Raw genomic sequence first — 21,181 nt, 5'->3', positions numbered from 1 at the left:
CCAGAGTCGCGGCGTAGTGGGGCAGCGCATGATGGCACTAAGTTAACGCGTCTACACGTCCACGCGCTTGCTCATACCTCTTTCCTCTTCATCTTGGTTTTCGTGCAATATAGTGGCATTATCTCTTGAGTTGATCTCATCGCGCCCGTGTCAGGGTTGGCCACAGTGACGCTAACCATCCCCTCGCATTAAAAAGTGTCAGAGACGACATATTCTAACAAATACCTCCCTCTTAGAAGGAGGTGATGTCCACTTTTGCTGGCTGGTACAACAAGTAGGGCTTCCCGAGGCTCCTCTGGTGCGAATCTACCTTCGGCTGCTCCCGTCCCCTTCCCTTCATTCACTCTTGTAGCACTCGAATCGCCTCTTCAATGGCCAGCTGTTTTCGCCGCGGCAGCGAGCCACGATAGCTCCCGTCTTCTGAACTCATCATCATTAAGATGGATGCCCTCGAGCTCTTTCTTCTCCTCTATGATCGAGAGAAATAACGGATCTAGGTCGTTGATAATGCCTGCCCGAAACCACGACCTCAATACCTGACACATCCCAACTGTTTGCGCCTGAAGATTGCACCGTTGGGGAACAACCATCTGCCCTGCTGCCGAGAACATCCTCTCACATTCTGCAGACATTGATTGTATTGTGACAAAGTCGAGGGCCATTCGGGAGAGACGAGGGTATTGCAGGCGCTTCTCATGCCAATACGCTATCGGATCTCGCACAGTCTTGTCGGTGCTCTCATGGCTCGATTGCCATCGTTCGTATTCGTCGCCAATCGTGTCGTCGTCCAGTAGAGGCTCTGTCTGTATGGAGTCGATACGGGACTGTTCGCAATGCTCTTCGAAGGCATTGTAGTATTGCTTCTGTCGTTTTGCAACAGGCTCGTCATTTGAGGCCACCACAATATGGAAATCTCGATAGGACTCGTCCCACACTTCTTGTATGATGCCGCCACAAACCTCCATCCACTGAAGTCAACTACACTTAAATCAACTACATTTGAGGTGTCCGTTGATACACTACATTCAAAGTTTCATTACTAATCTACACTTACTCTAAATTGACAGATGCCGTGTAGTTGATTTAGTTGATTGGGTCTCTGGGAAGGAATCGTTGGATGGGCGGAGACGGCGACCGTTTGGCGGCAATATGGCACAACCGGCATGCTTCACAACCTTTTGTAGATTCGCCAACGCTACCAAACCTTCCTGCAGTGTACCGGCCGTATGACCCCGTAAGATAACTCGACAAGGTGGAATTCATGCTATCAAATGATTCATACTGCCATCGCACTCAGCAAATAGCTCAACGGCTTCATGAATGATCGCTATTCAGAGAACAACATCAGGCTGATTTACCTTCATCCAGAACTGGCAGGAGCTTCAAGAGATCCACGGCTTTCTGCAGCCTTTCTATGAGTTTTCCAAGTATACTTAATGGGACAAAATCCCTTTGGAAGAGGTGATTTGCTCCATGGACTTTCTTGTTCCACACCGCAAAGCCGCCGTGCAGCAATTTCCGGCATAACATTACTCAAGGCATGGCTGGTTGCGACATCTGCCGGGATTCGGAGAGTAACTGGCACCGACGGCGGGTCAACCCAAGTGCCGACGAACTCAGATAAATTCTGTCGCAAGTCTTCCCTCAATCACCTTAAACTTCTAAACCATTCCCTCAGTCTCGCTACTGAATATTTTCTTCAACTATTTTTGCTCATCTCAATATATATGGTCACAGCAGAGAGCGGGCTCGCATCAAAGTTCACCTCCCCCGCGATTCGACAGCAAGATGTATCATTATTTCCTAAAGCGACGGCTTCGTTTCGTGTTGAGAAAGTTGAACGCCCACGACTACGAATTCATCGCTAGCGAATTTCATCTCAATGCCGAGCATTGGTTTGCTGGTTCGCACGCAATGTCTGGCAAGCGTGTTACCCATGCTCGAATCGTCGATTGGTACAGGCGTCTCCGCGTCGTCTTCCCGGGCATCAAGTTTCGCCTGCACAAGGTTTTTGTAAGCGGATCGCCTTGGAATAGCAAGGCATGCATTGAGTGGACAGACGAAGTCTACGACAATACAGGTCGTCCCCTTCCAAATGAAGGGGTGTTCGTCATTTCCATCAAATGGGGACGAGTAACGGAATTCCACGTTTACTGTGACACAGCAAAGATAGAGGATAACCTCGGCATCCTGGCGGCGCAAGGAGTGAGTGAGGCCTCTGCCGCACCCATTGTGGGCTGAGTGCAGTAGGTCTCGGAAGTAGGGGAGGCAAGCGGCTCGATGTGCGGCTGTCCGATTTATCTGAGTGGTGGTCGAAGGTTCATATTGGAAGACCCGGTCCAGCATTTTATCCGAAATTGGGAAGCCACCTGGGTTGCTTGGGCTTCGTTCGTGTGGCAGACGGCCCTGCCTCCGCGTATTCCAGTTACTGAGCTCGGCTTTGAACCAAGGGCCTGGAGCTCTTGAACGCGTTACCTCAGGCAAAGAGGGTATTTTGCCTTCGAGGTTTGGCTTGGAAAGAGGTATCCAACAAAGATCGGCTGAATCATTTGATCGTGGCCAAACGCGGTGGGCGCGATGAAACTCAGGCAATTGACATGTTCCTTAGTTCCTTAAACAGAGCCTTGAATTCAAAAACTCCCAGAAGCCACATTTGGATTCTCAGGCACTTTGGTGAAAAGTGGAATAATATGATTGGGTCGTCGGTACTGCTGTTATTGATCTTTTCAAGAGCTGCAGAAAGTTCTGTGTAAGAAATTATGGAGACTGTTCAAGGCACCAAGTAAGTCCCTGCACATAGATGTGGGCCACCCCCTCATATGGGCCACCCGCATAAACCCGCACAATCAACCGTACCATTTACTTCGATACTTGATAACTCCATGAATTATGGTTCAAATGTATTACAATTTCGCATGTGCACCCCTGACTCAATGAAAACCTCATATACCGAACATGACTTCAGCCAGGCACTGGAGGCGGTCGCCAATGGGAAGTCTATCCGGAAGGCCTCGATGGAGTGGGGTATTCCTAGAGCACTCTCTTCAACCGCATGCATGGCCGGGAATGTAGAAAGGATGCATTTTCTTCCCTTCAGAGGCTTTCCCAGACGCAAGGAAATAAACTTACCGAATGGATTCTAATCCAGGACGCTCTAGGCCTCCCTCCCACACACTCGCAGATCAGACAGTTCGCGCAGCGGATGCTTGCTGTTAGAGGGGACCACGAACCACTGGGAAAACACTGGATGCAGGCTTTTTTGAGAAGAAACCCTGAAATTCGGACGCAGAGGTGTTATCATAGGGACTCTGCACATGTTAACGGTGCTTCCGCTCAGGTAATTGGGCCTTGGTTTAGAAATTTCTACATTCCCGAGATTCAGGCCATTAAGCCAGAGAACAGGTACAACATGGATGAAGCGGGCATCATGGAAGGCTTAGGGGAGAATGGTCTAGTTGTTGGGAGTTCGGGGAGACGCTGTATTCAGAAGAAAACGCCGGGTTCGAGAGCCTGGACATCCTTTATCGAATGCGTGTCGGCTACTGGCTGCACACTGCCGCCTTTGGTTATATTCAAGGGAAAATCTGTTCAGCAACAATGGTTTCCGCACGATTTAGACTATTTCAATGATTGGCAATTCACAGCGACAAAAGACGGCTGGACTTCGGACCAAACTGCGATCGAGTGGCTTGAAAAGGTGTTCATTCCCAGGACCCAGCCATCCCACCCTTCGGAGCGAAGATTGTTAGTATTAGACGGGCATGGAAGCCACGAGTCGGTTGATTTTATGTACCTATGCTATCAGCACAAGATTCATCTACTTTACCTCCCCCCTTATACCTCACATGTCCTGCAACCTCTCGATCTGTCTGTCTTCTCACCTCTCAAGCACTTCTACCGCAAAGAGGTCGGATTTCTGAGCCTCTTGACCGATTTGAGCCCGGTCGGCAAGCAAAACTTTATCATATGCTACCAGAAAGCTCGGAGACAGGCGTCGTCTGCATCAAACATTAAGGGTGGTTGGAAAGCAAGCGGTCTCTGGCCAGTGTCAGTTGCAAAGCCTCTTTTGAGCCGTCTCCTACTGGAGAACAGTAACAAGGATAAGAATAACGCACGAAAAGCTACCGATGAATTTAGAACTCCTTCATCTTGCAAATCTTGGATGTCGGAGACATCACAGATCGCATGGGCTACTCCTAAGAGGCCCAAATATCTCAAGGTTCAGGTACTCCATTTCAGCCAACTAGAAAGCGATATGCCTACGAAGCGATTGCTCTTTAGAAAGATTACAAAAGGGTTTGATGAGAAGGATAGCCTTCTTGCAAAATCCCAATTGCAGATTCAGGCACTAGAAGCACAGCTAGAGGCTGCCAGACCGAAGCGAAGAAAGAAGGTCAAAACTAGCCCAAATTCGAGGTTCGCGGATATCAAAGCAATACAGCGCGCACAAGAGGAAATTGGTGTTGCTGAAAATAATGAAGGAGATAAGGAAGAGCCTGAAGTATCTGAAAATGAAGAAAACTGCATTGTAGTTCAAATTGATTAGGCGAATAAACTATGATAAAATAGAAGTTGGGTCTGTGGATATTTTTAGGCGGCCCATATGGGGGGGTGGCCCACATCTATGTGCAGGGACTTATAACCAGATCACCCATATAACCACTTTTCGGCACCTCAGTGTGATTTCGCCCTTTATTCGGCCACCTTTTGATCTTACGGCATATTGCAATGGAAGGAAATATCCAGGAGGCCTTGCGGTATATTGAAGGATTTCCTCGTGCCAAAATTGCCACGGTTGCGCGAGAGTTTGGCGTACCACGCGGGCCGCTGAGTTACCGCCTCGAGGGCCGCACCACACTCTCAGATCGCCCACCAACCCACGCAAAGCTTACTGCCCCCAATGAGAAGGCATTATGCCGCTATATCGATCGCCTTCATCGTATCAATCTCGCTATGCGTGCTGAGTTTGTCACTGACGCGGCAAATACAATCTTGGAAGAGCGGTGTGGGCCAGAGGAGGCTCTGACTGTTGGGAGAAAGTGGACTGTTCGCTTTTTCAAGCGTCATGAGTATAGTAAAAGGCTTTAAAAGAAGATGCATTCGGATCGCCAAGCTTCTAAGATCCAGAAAGAGTCAATATTTATTTCCAACGACTCTCTACTATCTTGATTGAGGAGGGGATCCCGCTTGAAGATATCTGGAATATGGATGAGATTGGATTCCGTATTGGGATTGGAAAGGACCAGTTCATTGTCACCAAAAGGAAGAGAGCTCATTATTTCGGTATACCCGAAAATAGAGAGTCTGCCACTGCGATTGAGAGCATCTCTGCAGGAGGGCGTGTGATCCCTGCCTTCCTCATCCTTTCAGCACAGATGCATATGGCTAAGTAGTATGGCGTGCCTGGCTTGGATGACAACGCTGCCATCAGGCCAACTCCTAGTGGCTATTCTAACGATGAGATAAGTCTCGAGTGGCTTGAGCTCTTCAATAATTGGCCGGCTCAGGGCTCCCTGGGTAAGAGGCGCCTCCTCATTGTGGATGACCACGGTTCCCACCACACCAAGCAGTCCATCCAGTACTGTGATGATCACGATATCATCCCTTTTGGTATGCCTCCAAATCTTACACATATCCTCCAACCCCTTAACGTTATGGTCTTTCAGCCACTGAAGCACTACCATGCAAAAGCTCTGGGTATTATGGTTCGAGATACTCTTGTCCATATTGGGAAGCTTGAGTTCCTTTCTTGTATAGGCCATGTGCGAGACCAGGCATTTAAAGAGAGTACAATGCGCTCTGCATTTAAGAAAACCGTGATATGCCCCTTTAATCCACAGGCAGTCCTCGAAATCTTAGCCGCTCGACAGCCGGGGAGTACTCCCTCTCCTCCATCCACCGCATTACAGTCCTCACCATTTGGTACTCCAGTAACACTCCGTCAAATGAACAAGGTAGCGGATAAGGTTGCCAGAGTAATCCAGGAAGATGAGATTCTTGACCCTGATCTTCGTTGCGAAATGAGTCGCTTCATCAGAGGATCTCTCATTGGCTACGGAGCTGATACAAACGAAGATAGACTTAGGGATGAGGAAAATGGCCGAGCACCTTGCACAACAACGTAAGGCTTTGAAGAATATCACATTACAGTCAGGAGGGGTGTTTACAGTGGCACAGTGACGTGAGATGGTGAGGCAGAGGGAGGAAGACCAACTGGCTAGGGCGAGGAAGATAGTCCAGGCCGCGGAGTTGAAGGCGGTCAACGCGCCCAAACGTGTGTTTGAAGAAGCGGCCAAAAAGGCCCGTAAATGGAGGGTTTCTGAAAGGCTGGACAGGGCAGAAGCAGTGGACTCTGAAGGTGGTAGGCGGCTGTTGAAGCGAATCTAATAAGAAAGTTGCAAAAAGTGGTTATATGGGTGATCTGGTTATATGCGTGTCCAGCACCAACTTAGGTTGGTGCGAGTGTTGCGAGTTCCAAATAAGTGGGGCGCGGCACGAGTAATGGAGTTTCTTGGTCCTTAGATAGTTCTCACCTGAGACAATAGCGCCTTCGGCGCCATTATGCTTGATCTTATGTGACATCGCAGTTGTCTGACAATTTCACCCAATGCTATGTCACTAGAGTAGGGTTGTTGGTTCCAACTCAGTTGGGAGACGTGGGCTCCGTTCTGCACTAACCCCTACCTTGAAGAAAACTCATGCAATATTACGTCATGGCGCTTGTGGCTGAGACTAAAATAAGTGGTGAGGTATGTGGGCTTCTGGAAATTGAAGAGCAGATCTCCCAACCCTTCCCTGGCACTACGAAGCTTGGGCCGAGTAAAAATTCAGATCAGTGCCATATCGGGCAGGTTGCCTGTTAAAGTAAGTTTTACAGAGGCGAGACTTTTCGGCGTCATCCACCACAACTGCGATCCCTGACTTCTGGGAGCTAATGTTCTGTTTGATAGGGGCGGCTGTATGGACAAGTCAAAATTCCGTTTAGTGCCGTAGATCTCCAAGAACGACCGATTCGTCAGCAAAGTCGGTTGATTTAAATGCGACGGAAGTGGCGCAAACAGCTCGAACGGTATGTTTTTGCTTGTCCCCGGAGTGGCCGAGATACCGTAGCGCTCGCAAAGTAACACCCATTTCCCACAGATGTTGGGGGTTATGAGGGAATCATAATGTCTCACATTATGAACTTCGTGTAAATAGCTTCAGTCAGAGTCTTCCTTAGGACTCCTCTTTTCTCCTTGTGATCCATCATTTTGATCCGAGTCGCACTCGACCTTGTTCGTGCCCTCGTACCGTCACAGTGTTTACAGGACACACCCAGTCCTGCAATGTAAGAGTTATTCGACCAGCCAAATCATGTCTGTTTTGGTTTGCACCGTAAGGCGCCGATTCGTGCGGGTAAATGTAGATACAAAGTGATCGGCCATTAATAATTTTTTGTCGGCTCCAAGTTGTGACAGATCTCTCTGACAGGTCGGCCCAGAAGGATCTGCAGCGAAATTGGAGATACTTTTGGACCGTTCCTTTTGCAACCGGGCCCAGAGCAGTAGTTGCAACGCCCGTCAGTCTTGGACTCTTGGCGAATTTGGCATTAGCGGGTGACACCGATGATGGTCTGGTCAATATCAGGTTTCAAGATGTTGACGCTGGGGGTGTGGATATCCTACAGTAACGGTGTCATTATAATAACTGCACAGTAGCGTTCCTAGTTCTTTATCCTGGTACGTGGGTCGTGGGATAAGAGTCATCGACGGCAGGAGCACCTTTAATTTGCACGGATGAAGAGGGTGTTGTAACATGGTCTTACTTGTGCAGGGGGTTGAGATTACAGTAGCCCCATTTCAGTAGGAAAAGATATCTCTAACTCTTCGTTTACCACGGACCCCAAGAAAACAAGGAGTTTGATATCACGAGATTATTAATACGTAAATAACGTGGCAGTTTCGCTTGAACTGGCGTCCCAATGGCATATAAGTACACAATAGTGACGCGCATTTGTGACTGCCCTCCGACGCTGTTAGTCAACCGAGGGCGAAAATTGAGATTCGTAGCCTTATCTTGCCTCGTGTCTTGGGTACTCTTTGTTTCCACGATCAGGTAATAACCCCCTAAGGTGGCCTGTGCCACCACGGCAATATCGATATATGAGAAGCTCATCAAGCCTCAATAGCCCGAACCCATTGTTCATCCAAGAGGAATGAGAAGCAGAATCTGGAGCGCCGGAGTAGCCGCGTTGGCGACGTTGTGGTCGGCGCAGGCTGTCATAATCGATGAAGCGACCTTTAAGTACTATGGCGGCGACGTGATGGACGTGGCGAATAGCATTAAGACGCATAATGCAGAGCTTCGCGTGTCCAGCTACGAAACGCCGTGGCTCGTGGTCGGCGACATCGGTGGCTGCACCGCGACATGGCTCGGTGATAATGGTGACTGGAGTTACGTGCTGACGGCCGCACATTGCGTTAACTATCAAGGAATCGAGACGGCCGTGGACAGGACTTTCACAGCGTCCGGGGGGCGCGTTATTGCATCGGGCCTGGGCAGCGCCTATGTGCCGCCGCAGCGTATAGAAAGACCACCGGGGATGGGCGGTGCATCGACTGATATCGCAATCCTGAAGTTGCCCATGCGTAACCCGATACTCGACGAGACTGGTAAGCAGGTCGATCGGCCGATCTTGAACGATGCACAGGACGAGAGAAGCCGCGATGTAATTTTCGTCGGTTACGGAACCTGGGGCGTCGGCACAAATGTCAGCGGGGCGTATTGGCCGTCAGAGGGTGAGCGTCGGCTGTACGGGCGGAGCCGGATTGACAGCATTTTCGAGCTCGATTATGGAATCGGTGCAAGCTACCAACCAGTTGGACCATCGTCATTCTGGGCGCGAGTGGCGCCAGGCGACAGCGGGTCAGCCTGGTGGCAGGTTAGGGACGACAAGCCAGTTATCATTGCAACGACCAATGGCATGGGCGTCTCTTCTTCGACCGGCGCGCGAGTATCAAAGTATGTGGACTGGATCAAGTCTATCTATCCGGATGCGCTGTTCATATCGGCCGAGCAGTCAATTCCTTGATTTTGTCACTTATCCGGTGCGTCTGCCAATATTATTGGTGGAAGTTGTTGGACGGCACGGATGCACAACCAGCTAATCACCGGGAAGGCGTCCTCATGAATTGGGCACAGACACTTTAATTCTCTATCTTTCTATCTACTAGTGGATTGACTTCTAGCTTGTAATAATTGACTGCGAGTTGCGATTGGCTCCGATTTGAGCGTTTTGTGCGGTTGAATGAGTGAGCGGTTTAATACCTTAAACGATCGTGCGCCGATCGGGATTAAACGCAGAGTAGCCTCATTGGACCTGTCGGACAAAACTGCCTCTGTTGATAGAACAAGCAAACTTGGTGTAAATATTGGCTGTCATGACGTCGGCTATGAGAACTGAGAAGAGCCGGAGAAAGCAATTATTTGCTTCGGACGAACGGGAAGTTTTCTAGTATTAAAAGACGGCTGCAGACAGAGTCTGCAGCACGAACAACAACAAGAATAATGATTTTGTAAAAGAGCTTAGTTAACAATGAGTCTCATAACGTGACACTACCCACTCTGGGGTTGCGAAAAGAGTCTTGAGGAACGAAAGCTTCAGGTTGGAGGCTCCATGGATGGGTCATATTGACGCCATATCGAAAAATCTAACTAGACGATGGAGGGAGTGCGATTAGTTGTATTTGGAAGGTTCAGGGCTGTTGGTCGGCGAGGATCTGAGCGCCCATGGCCACATTAACCAGGATTGCCTACCATATTCGTGGCCAAATAACGTTCTGGTGGCTGGGGAATGACTTATGCGAGACTCTATCAACTATCGTAAGACAGCCCACGAGAATTGACAAGCGCTGTGTAACCCTGGTAACAGGAATGCCCCCCGTGCTGTTATATTATCGTCCCTCATCCGTCACTGCTGCTTCGCGTCGTTTCCTGCGAAAGAACTGTATCATCTCCAACGCAATTCGCTCACGATTTTGCATTCGTTTCTTCTCCATGTCATCGTATTCATGTTTCAATCTTGCAAGTTCTGCAAGGTTGTCCTCACAAGCTTGAACTTGCAGGAGCTCCTCTTCCACGGTAGCCAACATATTTGACAGTCTATCTCTCTCTTTAGCAAGCCGGCCATGTTTCGTTGTTGCATTGTCTGCGTCGTTCTCCATGTTCACTGGCGATGGCGGTTATTGATCGTGCCGGTGGCCGGTGCCTTATTCGTCCGCTGCCAGGCTTTCTATCCATATTCCATACTCCATACAGGCCTGTATGGAATATGGAATACAAAAATTGACGTCATCGCGCAAATGTCCACCGTCGTAAATAGCCAGACTATCTGATCTGTATTTCAGTAACTTAATTGTACAGAGATTTGCTGACCTGCGGCTGCAGACGGGAGATCCAAGCATAGGGCAGCAAATATGATAGGTTTAGGATCGTTCTGGATAAAAATACAACACCAGAGACATTGCTTAGCCGGAGTAATCCCGTATTCCATACGTATGGAATACGGACGGCCCGTATGGATAGAAAGTCTGTCCGCTGCCTCGACCTGTTCAAATGCAAATGGCTCCTTGGAAGCCAAACATCGACTGGTCCGTTGAATCGGACCCTCGTGTGCAAAAGCGACAAAATTCCGCGAACAGAGGGACAAATGTTCTGTTGCAATACTCTCGAGCTTCTGCCTTCGCTGATACCTATGCGACTTCTATACAGTCCATATGTCTGCAGGAAATGAGGACACGGGAAGATCCCGGGATCGAGACTGCTGTGAAATAACATCTGAAGCAGCCTGGGAAGGCGGAGAGGATCCCGGCGTGCCTGCGTTATATGCTCCACTGCGAGGATGCAGCGATATTATATTCGGCGGACATCGGGGATTGGTAGCGTTCGGTACGGCGGCCGTTGCAGTCCCACAATACCCCTGCTCACAGAAGGCTGTTACCCGTAAACCACGGACATCACCTCAGCGATCCCGAAAGTGTTGCCGCCGCTACAACTGTGCCGCATTGGATCCCATGGGCTGCCACACAATGTGGATGTCGGAGTTGCTGCGAGGGCATGACTCCTGCTCGCGTACAGGCTCGGGCATTGCACACTAATGCCCCTTTCTCCTACATGACACCGTGTCAGGTGGGAAGTACTAACTTGTCAGTTAGGATCCATCACCACCGGCTAAGGTATGCAGGCGGTTTTCACGACGTCAATGTATGTCTGCCAAGGATCTTTGCAGGGAGCTGCTGCGCATGGGGTTGGCGATGCTGTGGTGATGGAAACACGAGACGCTAACCAGCCCTGGGATAGTCTTGGGGAAACGTACATGGCCGTCACAAAAAGCAGCCTCAAAAAGGGTCGTGCTCGCTCGAACAGCGAGCGGTGGCGCAATGGCCAGATCAGTGGGTCTGCACTCTACGTTAAGGGAAACGGCCCGCCGTTTCCGCTGCGTGGAGCTGACACCGAACGCCATGTCAGCCATCCGTTTGTAGCGAGCTGCGGCTTGGTCCTCCCAAAGAGAAAAGCCGCCACGCCACAGGAGAAGCCATAGCTGGCGGCAACGGGAAGGCAGGTACTTTGGCGAGATAGACTTCGTCTCGGAAACATTCCGTCAAGGGGCTTGCTGACGTAGCCCCTGATTGATAACCGGCGTGTTCGTGATGAGCGGGCTAGCGGCGGAGATGGACGTCGGCGGACCGATCAGTGATACCCCGGATTGGGTTCTGAGGCGTGTCAGGGATACTCGCTAGTTATACCAGGCACAGTCCAGACGCCAATGGCCCAGCATTGTGTCTATTTGGAACATCGGGAATTGCATGGCGCCAAAACTGCGGCATGCTGTCGTTGCCTATTGCGGCGCAAGAGTAGACCGAATTGGCAAGAACTGCCCGTGCACAGCTGCTTCCCACAACCAGGCTGTTCCACAGTCATCCCTCCGGGTTCGGAGATCATGTTTCACAAGCTAACTTAAATGGTCCGACGCCATCAAGAGTGTCGATCGCTTCAAATGGGGCGGGATGGCGATGGATAGCCCCTTACACTCCGACTCACCCGAAGGTTGGTTTACGTCGTTGTTGTGGTCCCCACCAACTCCTCCCGAGCTCCACCATTATCCGACGGGAACGCAGTCTTTCGAAGACATGTATATCTGCGAATTAGTCGACGGATTAGCGTTGTACGTGAAACACCACGTACTGCAGCTGTAACAGTCTCAACTCAGTGTGTTGACAACTAGCTGAGCGCTGCAACGAGTATCCTAAAGCTGGAGAGGAAAGGAAGAAAAGAGAAAACCCCGGGAAGGGGCGTGTCAGACAATTGGCTCCACAGGGATCACAGTTGCCATCGTGTGAATTGATGAGAATTATCTTAAGGAGCTGCAACTCCCATATTGCAAGCCGTCGCACATCTCTTATACACAAATGAAAGTTTTGCTTGTTTGGGCAGCTACTACCACCGAAGGCAGGTGAGACATGGGGCGTCTGGCTCTTTGTGCCACAGGGCGCGAGCTCCTGAGCAGTAGCTCTGGAACTCGTGTGGACCCTGGTCGAGAGCGACTGCCGAGACCGACACTCCGTTAAGCAGCTACCCTGTACATGGAATTTATAGTATGGAAAACCACCCTGATGCCGTCGGGTTAGATGTAGGGCCACGTTAGGAAATTGATATGTCAGTCAAGACACAGGGGCCAGCTCTCCCCGTCTACCATTGGATCATGCGCCCTCACACTGGGTAGCACGGGTTCAGTCGTCGAGCTTGCGGGGTAATCTGGGGTTGGTGCCTGGGCTCAAAATATCCGATGGAAATGAGCTGTGGTGCGCCCGGCATACTCTTGAAGTCTCGTTCTATAAATGCCAGTCCTCGTTGTCCAAGTTGGCAGCTGCGTTTGGCGCGAGATATTGCCCACCTTGAGTCTGGAGCTCAATTCATTCTGCGAAGCAATATGGGTCTCTCCGGTTTTGTCACCACCTCCCTCGTAATATGTGCTGCTCGCTCCACGGTCTTAGCCGGGACCGAACGAACCTCCGTGGCGGGACGGTCTGGTATGTGCTTGGATCCACCTTTCTCTGCTAAGACCTGCTGTACCTATTGCTGACGGCATGGAAAGAGCGAGCTGTGCCGACAGTCGAAATCTTTACTCCCGCTCTAACCTCGAAATGTCTCGAGGGAGAGGGATTTATCCAAGTGGTTGAGATGAATGTTACGAACATGGATTCCAGCAAATATCTGACCGCGTCACATGGTTTAACGGTTCGTGTCGATTCTAACTCCCTGGATACAGTCATTCCCGGTGTCGTCAAGCGCCTGGCGCCGCGCCAATCCCAGCTAGTCCAGGTTGGAGTTAAAAATCGGTCTGGTGTACCCGCCGGGACTCAATGTAACGCAGCTGTCGTTGCCAGCGCTGGCCAGAGTGAGTCCCGCGCAACGGCAAATGTTACCGGTGTGTGCGGTATTGGGAACTACGAGGCATCTGTCGCCAGTCTCCGCCATCACACGAGTCCTGATTGGTTTAACAATGCTAAATACGGCATCTTCATTCACTGGGGAGTATACTCTGTACCCGCTTATGCTGATACGGCTGCCGGCTTTACGGCTGAATGGTACGTAATCTGTACACTCATAACTAGAGGGGTTGGCTAATGTATAGCAGGTATTGGTTTTGGAGTCATTATCCGGCCAAGTCGAAGATGTACGAGCATCATGAGAAGACATACGGCAGAAACTTCAACTACGATGACTTTATATCCAACTTTACCGTTGCAGCGTTTGATCCGAAGGAATGGGTGAATTTAATCGCTGACGCTGGTGCTCAATACTTTGTGCCGACAACAAGTAAGTGAGAATGTCTACAAGCGGGATTCGTACAATCTGCTAATTGTTCTGGTAGAGCACCACGATGGTTTTGCGCTTTTTAACTTCTCCTCGTCCATCAGCCGGCGATCATCGATTCACTATGGACCCAAGACGGATATTATCGGGAAGCTGATGGCTGCTGCGAAACAGTACCAACCAAGTCTTCGCCGAGGTATGTGCATCCAGTGCAACGCCTTGGAAACAGCGGCTAACTTGTGAAGGAACATACTTCAGCATGCCAGAGTGGTACAATCCTGCTTCCGCTAAATATTCATGGGATCCGTGGCGAAACGGCTATGTTGCCTTCCCAGGTGGACCACCCAAAAATCCCTATTCAAATCAAGTGGTCCCATACACCGGCTATGTGGAGATCAAAGATTTCATTACCGACATTCAACTTCCCCAGATGCGTCAACTTGCGTATGAGTATGACACAGATTTGATGTGGTGTGATCCAGGAGGCCCAAACAATGCCACAATATTTGCCTCGGAGTGGCTGAATTGGGCCCGAGATCACGGCCGACAAGTAACCTTTAACAATCGGTGCGGGGGGTCCAGCGGGTTAGCAGGCGATTTTGATACACCAGAGTAAGTTTCTGACATCAAAGCCATACCGTCTTAAAAACAGTAGTTTAACAGTACCGCCAGGGGCAAAACGAACAATGAAATTGTGGCGAGAAAGTGGGAGTCGTGTCAAACCTTGGACCCACACTCCTGGGGTTACAATTACTGGACTCCTGATGGTGCAATTCACACTGGAGAGTGGATAGTCACCTCTCTCGTCGACATCGTCAGCAAGAACGGAAATTTCCTGCTCAATATAGGCCCGAAACATGACGGCTCAATTCCTGACATAATGCAGAAGAATCTCCGTGATGCTGGACAGTGGATTAAGGCCCATGGCGAGAGCATCTTCGGCACGCGGTATTGGAACACTACAGCTGGGACCGGCTCCCTGCGGTATACAACGACAACCAATGCTTTCTACATTCACTACATTGGGACTCCACCCAGCACTATCAATATCGTGGACCCTGTACCATATCTGCCCGGGGATACAGTCACGGTCGTTGGCGGCAGCAAGAACGGATCGTCTGTCCCGGTGAACTGGAATGGTATTGGAACTCTCAAGTTGAACTTGAGCAGCGATATCATTTCGGCCGATAAATATGTTTGGACATTCAAGATCGGGTACTCAGCTCAGTGAGAGCAACTGTGGCAGCAGTGATGCATTCGGTATTGAATAACCCCTGTCAATATTCTCAATACGTATTGTGTTGCTTCCACCGCCGTCTTTGGCGGCGGAGCCAGTAGCCTGCGAATGGCTTCAAACAGTGGCTGAAACAGACCTCACGTGAGCAGGCTTCAACACCAACACAGGCGTACGTTATCTATAGCTAGATGAATTCAACAAGCATCAATCAACCAGTTACGAGTACCCCAAACCGCGTGATAATTATCACCCGAATAGAAGCCTTGCGCTTCCAACACTGATCAGTGGTTGCAAGACCACAGACAGCAAGGAACCCAAGAAGAGATAGATCTCTGCCACCACTGCAGACTTTCTATGCTATCCAAAGGAAATTGATTTTGAGTGCTGCTGCCGCTTTTTGCGTACTGTCGCCGCGCCTCGAAGCAATCCCTTCATCGTCCATCACGAGAAAACGTCTTCTGCAAAGGAACATCATCACCTATGAGTCATTAGTTTGACTGCTGATCTTTGATCCCACGCCCAGGAAAATACCACCAAAAAGCTCCAGCTTACCCTGAATTCTATCCTACCCCTGAATTTACCCCTAAGCTTCTTCCTCCTGCCTCCCACTTTAATAATAACAATGGCAGAAGAAGATAGTGATGCCTTATCCCTCCAAGGCGATGAAACTATCACCGAGCCGCCTCCCTTTGACCCTGATCTTTATGATCCTGACGAACCAACCACCCCCTCGAACTTCGACCTAAGGAAACCCACTGCGAAAAAGGTTAATGACGCTATTAGCTGGGCTACCAACTATTACTGGGAACGCAAACGGAGCCCTCATGATATATGGCAATGCCTTATTGACGACTTTGCCGACTGGAACCATAGCCATTTTAACCGCTCGAGAAAGGCCAACCTCCGTGACTTCCGCGATACCCTCCGTGCAAAGGGGGTCTATATCAGAAAGGAAGACCGGTTCCCAATTGTTAATGCCATTATGGAAGCCGTGTCTTCTCCGGGCTTCCCCACATGGCCGGACAACGATCCACAGCGCCCTCCACGATCCTCCACACCCCCACCGAGTCCATCAATAACGAAGCCTGTCACGGCACCGACCCGAGAACGACCTAAAACAGCCCAACCAGAGGTCATTATAGCCCCTAAGACAGCAGTACCTACCACAACTCGCACGTCTGGAGGCGTCGATACACCTCCCCCGGTGGTCAATACACCACAGTCATGGGGGTCCCTGGCTGGGGAAGGGCGATCACCTTCTTCCTCAGACGGTGAAGTGCCCCCTGACCTACTCAGACGCCTAGACAGCCTCACCAAAGGCTATCAGGAAAGTGACAAATTCTCAGGCCGAGAATATGACTTCCTCTTGACCAAAGTCAACATGTTTATTGATAAATGCAAACGGATTGACTATCCGCGAGACCAGCTCGCTCGGGCCGTCCCAGTCATGCTCACAGGACCAGCATACCGGTACTATCTCAACAATCTAGCTAACAAAGGAAAAAGTTATAACGACCTCATCCACGCCCTCCAAAAGAGGTACGAAACAGAGGCAATTCGAGACCGATACCTCCGCGAGTGGGAAAGCCTTAATCTCGCCGCGATTGTCAACCAACATCGTGACAAACGTCTCTCATCCTGCCTTGAGATCCTCACGGAGAAGATACAACTGCTTCACCAGGGCCTCTTCCGACCTGGTGATACGGGCTTCAATAGCATGAGGGATAAGCTCAAGATTGCCGCTTCTAAGACCCCGGCTTGCAAGGTGCCGTTAATGAAGCCGGCAAAGACCTTTGAAGACCTTGCCGCCGAGCTCCAGCAAGCTATCGCTGTCCACGAGGAAATAACGCCCCAGCCAGCAGAAGTCTTTTATACTGATCGCGCTTTCAAACGCGGTGGAGGAAACGCCTCAAATTATAACCAAAAAGGGCAGTTCCTGAACCACCAGAAGAAGTGCTACGTTTGCCGCCAACCTGGCTGCTGGTCGACCAAGCATAGCGACCAAGAACGCTCCCAAGCTCGAAATTCCTGGCTCCAAAAGAAGCACCCAACGCCTCCAACGGCCAAGAGGTATCAAGCGTTCCTAACTGCCTTTGAGGGTGAAGATAACGATGAGGATACCGCCCTCCTTGACGAAATGTATAGACAGAATTCCTTTAATGATGCCAACAGTGACGATGATGACAATGACGAATTCCTCCCTGTCGGCAGCAGTAACATGTTTGCTAGTACGGGTACTATTACCCAGAATTTCTTAGCCACGGCAGCAATTCCACAGCCAGTGGAAATCCTCGCTGGTTTGAGAGACCAAGCGTTCAAGCATGCCCTATTGGCTGAAGATCCCTATTTTATAAAAGAACCAAAAGAGACTGCTATTTTCATCTCTGAGGAAAGATATTCTGACCATATCTTTAGAGGCATCCTGCCTGATACCGGCGCCGCCGGTACATCCAACGCAGGCATGCCACAGGTTAGAGCCTTAATGAGGATAATGCCGTCACTAAAGATTAAAGACGCACCAGCAACAACGATCTATTTTGGTGCAGGATCAGCCTTATCAATCGGCATCATTAGAGTACCAACAGTATTCGGAAATATCACCTTCCATGTACTGCCGACCGCCACTCCTTTCCTGTTCTCCATCACAGATATGGATAGGATGTATGTACGATTGGATAATCTCACCAATCGCCTTATCCAAGGAGACATCACTGTGCCTGTTATCAGGCAATGGGGCCATCCCTGGTGGCTCCTCGAGCCAGCAGCTTCCGCAGCCTTCCACCTCACAGAAACGCAGCTTCGGCAACTACATCGCCGCTTTGGACACCCGTCTGTTGAGAGACTATCAAGAATCTTAACAAAAGTCGGGGAAGAATATAGTAGTGACGTTCTTAAGCGACTGACTGATATCTGCCACCATTGTCAAATGAACGGAAGAGCCCCAAGCCGCTTTAAGTTCACCCTTCGAGATGATCATGAGTTTAACCATGAGATTATTGTGGACATCTTCTTTATTAATGGCCAACCAGTCCTCCATGTTATTGACTCTGCAACTGCCTTCCAAGCTGCTAAGTTTCTTAATAATAAAGAACAAAAGGCAAGGGATCTTTGGGATGCCATTATGGCCTGTTGGATTAACACGTACCTTGGGCCTCCCGAATGGATAGTTCATGACGCTGGAAAGAACTTTAGCTCGGCAGAATTCAAACAGTATGCCAAAGGCCTGTATATCCGTGTTCAGGAAATGCCAGTCGAGGCACACAATAGTATTGGCAAGGCAGAAAGATATCATGGCCCTCTCCGCCGTGCATATCAGATAATTGACGCAGAACTTGGCGACGCTCTGACCGACGATCAGAAGCTTCAAATGGCTGTAAAAGCTATAAATGATACAGCTGGCCCAGACGGACTCGTCCCAACACTTCTAGTCTTTGGCGCCTATCCCAGGATGACGGATGATTCGCCCCCTAGCTTTAGCGTCGTGCAGAGAGCTGAAGCTATCCGTAAGGCAACTAGTGAAGCCAGACGAGCCCTCGCTAAGCGGCAGGTCCAAAATGCCCTCTTAACGAGGAACGGCCCAGACACAACCCCATTACATACCCTTCCATTGCAATCCAAGGTTCGCGTTTGGAGAGAAAAGAACGGGTGGCAGGGCCCCTTTGAACTTATTGCCGTTGAAGGCGAGACCTGCACCGTTGCTAATGAGGCTGGAATAACCTCGAAGTTCCGTTCCACGATTGTACAACCCTATCTAGAGGATAAGGATACAACCCCAACGGATAACAAGCTACCCCAACAGCAGGCTGTTAACCAAGATAATGCTGAGGTTGCTAACGAGAGTGACGGGGAGGTTAACCAGGACGAAGATATCAGAGATAGCATTGCTGTTGCTATCCCAACAGCAAGACGAGGCCCGGGAAGACCGCGTAAAGACCCAGAGACCAGAAGAGCTCCTTATCAAACATTTCCAAGAAGAGGCCCAGGAAGGCCACGTAAACGCCTTATCGAAGAACAGTACTTCTTTAACGCCCTTGAGGACCCGCCCGAACGTACCAAGCTCCTTAAGAGCATCAAAACAATAGCATTCCTGACCACGAAGGAGCAAGGAGACCGCGACCTTGCTGTCCTTCTCCGCAGTAAAGGACTCATAATCACCCCTGGCCAGCCGTTTGAAATCTCAGGCCGCACTGAGATTGATAACTTGATAGCCAGAGGTGTCTTTAAATTTGAGCTTTATGACCCTATAAAGCATGCTAAACTTCGCATCTTTGACTCACGAATGGTTAATGAGGTCAAAGGCAAGGATACAGCTGCCCCATATGAGAAATCTCGCCTCGTCATTCGGGGATATAATGACGAGGGTAAAGCCTTCATTTTGACGCAATCACCAACAATACAACGAGCCAGCCAACGGCTTATGATTGCACTCGCGCCCTCTCTCTTCCAACGAGGAATTATCCTCTGGATAAGGGATATTACCCAAGCCTATGTGCAATCTCAAACACCTCTCCAAAGGACGATTATCGCAAAGATTCCTGAGCAACTCCGCGGTAGATACCCAGAAGGCACCATCATGGTAGTAGTTAAACCGTTATACGGAATACCAGAAGCCGGCACCCACTGGTGGGCGACTTATTCCACCCACCATCGAGAAAAGCTAAAGATGGCGACCTCGACTTACGACCCATGCCTGCTGATCTCAGAATGCGACAAGTTTGGTATCATTGGGATGCAAACCGATGACACACTTGGACTTAGTGACAAACAGTTCTCTAATCTTGAAGAGGAAGAGCTCCAGAAGGCAGCTTTTGCAGCAAAGCCAAAGGAAGTCCTCAAGGTGGAAAAGCCACTCACTTTCAATGGCTGCCGAATCTCTCTTAACGCCGATGGAAGCATCATGATGACCCAGAAAGAACAGGCTTTAAAGCTTCAGATTCCAACAACCAATCAGGAATATATTGAGCAACGAGCCCGCGGCGCATATCTCGCCAGTATCTGCCAACCAGAGGCAGCCTTTGACCTTTCAGTTGCTGCCCAACAAAAGGAACCATCTAGCGATGACTTTAAACGTCTAGGACGCCGCATCCAGTGGCAGATTGATAACCCAGGTAGAGGCCTAAAATGTATACCATTTGACCTCGATAAAGCAAAGCTTTTTGTGTTTGTTGATGGCTCTTTTGCCAACAACGAAGATCTGAGTTCCCAGCTGGGATACATTATCGTCATCGGTACAGAAGAAGAGACCAACAATGGCGAAATGCTCGTTAAAGGCAACATCATCACGTACTCTTCAACCAAGTCAAAGAGAGTTACGCGAAGTGCCCTAGCCTCTGAGCTTTATAGCATGGTTCAAGGCACAGACATTGGATACGCGATAGCCTCGACTTTAAAGCTCATCACAAAACAACTGGGAATTCCAGACATCCCCACGATCCTTCTCACGGACTCGTATTCCCTATATGAGTGCCTTGTTAAGCTCGGCACAACCAAAGAGAAGAGGCTCATGATAGATATCATGGCTCTCCGACAGTCATACGAGCGCCGCGAAGTCCATGAAGTCAGATGGATCAACGGAGGAGATAACCCGGCAGACGCGATGACGAAAGCATCGCCAAATCACGCGTTGAGAACCCTTATCGACAAGAATAAGATCGCGATACGAGTGGAAGGCTGGGTAGAGAGGAAGAAGGACGAAAAGTGAGGGAATTACCGTGGCCAAATTGTTAGGATATAGCCACCACGGTACAAGGTAAGAATACAAGAAAACTTGGCTTCAGAACAGAGGAATTTGCCTCTAGTGTGTACGCCTTCAACAGGTGTCTTGTTTTATTTTGTTTTCGAATGAATTGAGGCCTCAAAGAGAGAAGCTGCCAGTGTTGCTTCCACCGCCGTCTTTGGCGGCGGAGCCAGTAGCCTGCGAATGGCTTCAAACAGTGGCTGAAACAGACCTCACGTGAGCAGGCTTCAACACCAACACAGGCGTACGTTATCTATAGCTAGATGAATTCAACAAGCATCAATCAACCAGTTACGAGTACCCCAAACCGCGTGATAATTATCACCCGAATAGAAGCCTTGCGCTTCCAACAC

At 49.8% G+C, this 21,181-nt stretch overlaps 7 protein-coding genes across 7 annotated transcripts; 6 read left to right on the top strand and 1 right to left on the bottom strand.

The window, feature by feature from the left end:
• Nucleotides 1–368: 368 nt before the first annotated feature.
• VFPPC_18634 (hypothetical protein) lies at nt 369–965 on the bottom strand (the record flags this gene model as incomplete). The annotated part of the gene is made up of 1 exon (XM_022430218.1): nt 369–965. The coding sequence occupies one exon, from the start codon at nt 963–965 to the stop codon at nt 369–371; it is 597 nt and encodes a 198-aa protein (XP_022284964.1).
• Nucleotides 966–1,788: 823 nt separating this feature from the next.
• Nucleotides 1,789–2,241, top strand: VFPPC_12510 (snoaL-like domain-containing protein; the record flags this gene model as incomplete). The annotated part of the gene is made up of 1 exon (XM_018290356.1): nt 1,789–2,241. The coding sequence occupies one exon, from the start codon at nt 1,789–1,791 to the stop codon at nt 2,239–2,241; it is 453 nt and encodes a 150-aa protein (XP_018135703.1).
• A 1,168-nt stretch (nt 2,242–3,409) lies between these two features.
• On the top strand, nt 3,410–4,546 carry VFPPC_17203 (transposase; the record flags this gene model as incomplete). Its single annotated transcript, XM_018294943.1, has 1 exon — nt 3,410–4,546. One exon carries the CDS (start codon nt 3,410–3,412, stop codon nt 4,544–4,546), a length of 1,137 nt encoding a protein of 378 aa, XP_018135702.1.
• A 182-nt stretch (nt 4,547–4,728) lies between these two features.
• Nucleotides 4,729–6,125, top strand: VFPPC_12508 (DDE superfamily endonuclease; the record flags this gene model as incomplete). The annotated part of the gene is made up of 3 exons (XM_018290355.1): nt 4,729–5,069; nt 5,132–5,392; nt 5,468–6,125. The coding sequence occupies 3 exons, from the start codon at nt 4,729–4,731 to the stop codon at nt 6,123–6,125; spliced, it is 1,260 nt and encodes a 419-aa protein (XP_018135701.1).
• A 2,069-nt stretch (nt 6,126–8,194) lies between these two features.
• On the top strand, nt 8,195–9,070 carry VFPPC_15030 (peptidase S1 and S6, chymotrypsin/Hap; the record flags this gene model as incomplete). The annotated part of the gene is made up of 1 exon (XM_018292789.1): nt 8,195–9,070. One exon carries the CDS (start codon nt 8,195–8,197, stop codon nt 9,068–9,070), a length of 876 nt encoding a protein of 291 aa, XP_018135699.1.
• A 3,897-nt stretch (nt 9,071–12,967) lies between these two features.
• Nucleotides 12,968–15,085, top strand: VFPPC_12504 (alpha-L-fucosidase; the record flags this gene model as incomplete). Its single annotated transcript, XM_018290353.1, has 6 exons — nt 12,968–13,067; nt 13,133–13,625; nt 13,676–13,857; nt 13,913–14,050; nt 14,100–14,466; nt 14,527–15,085. 6 exons carry the CDS (start codon nt 12,968–12,970, stop codon nt 15,083–15,085), a joined length of 1,839 nt encoding a protein of 612 aa, XP_018135697.1.
• Nucleotides 15,086–15,713: 628 nt separating this feature from the next.
• VFPPC_12313 (transposase) lies at nt 15,714–20,792 on the top strand (the record flags this gene model as incomplete). The annotated part of the gene is made up of 1 exon (XM_018294941.1): nt 15,714–20,792. The coding sequence occupies one exon, from the start codon at nt 15,714–15,716 to the stop codon at nt 20,790–20,792; it is 5,079 nt and encodes a 1,692-aa protein (XP_018135696.1).
• Nucleotides 20,793–21,181: the final 389 nt, after the last annotated feature.

This window comes from Pochonia chlamydosporia (assembly GCF_001653235.2).
Source record: "Pochonia chlamydosporia 170 chromosome Unknown PCv3seq00015, whole genome shotgun sequence".
Taxonomy (NCBI): Eukaryota; Fungi; Ascomycota; class Sordariomycetes; order Hypocreales; family Clavicipitaceae; genus Pochonia; species Pochonia chlamydosporia.
The sequence above is the reverse complement of the archived record's forward strand: the minus strand, read 5'-3'. Positions and strand labels throughout refer to the sequence as shown.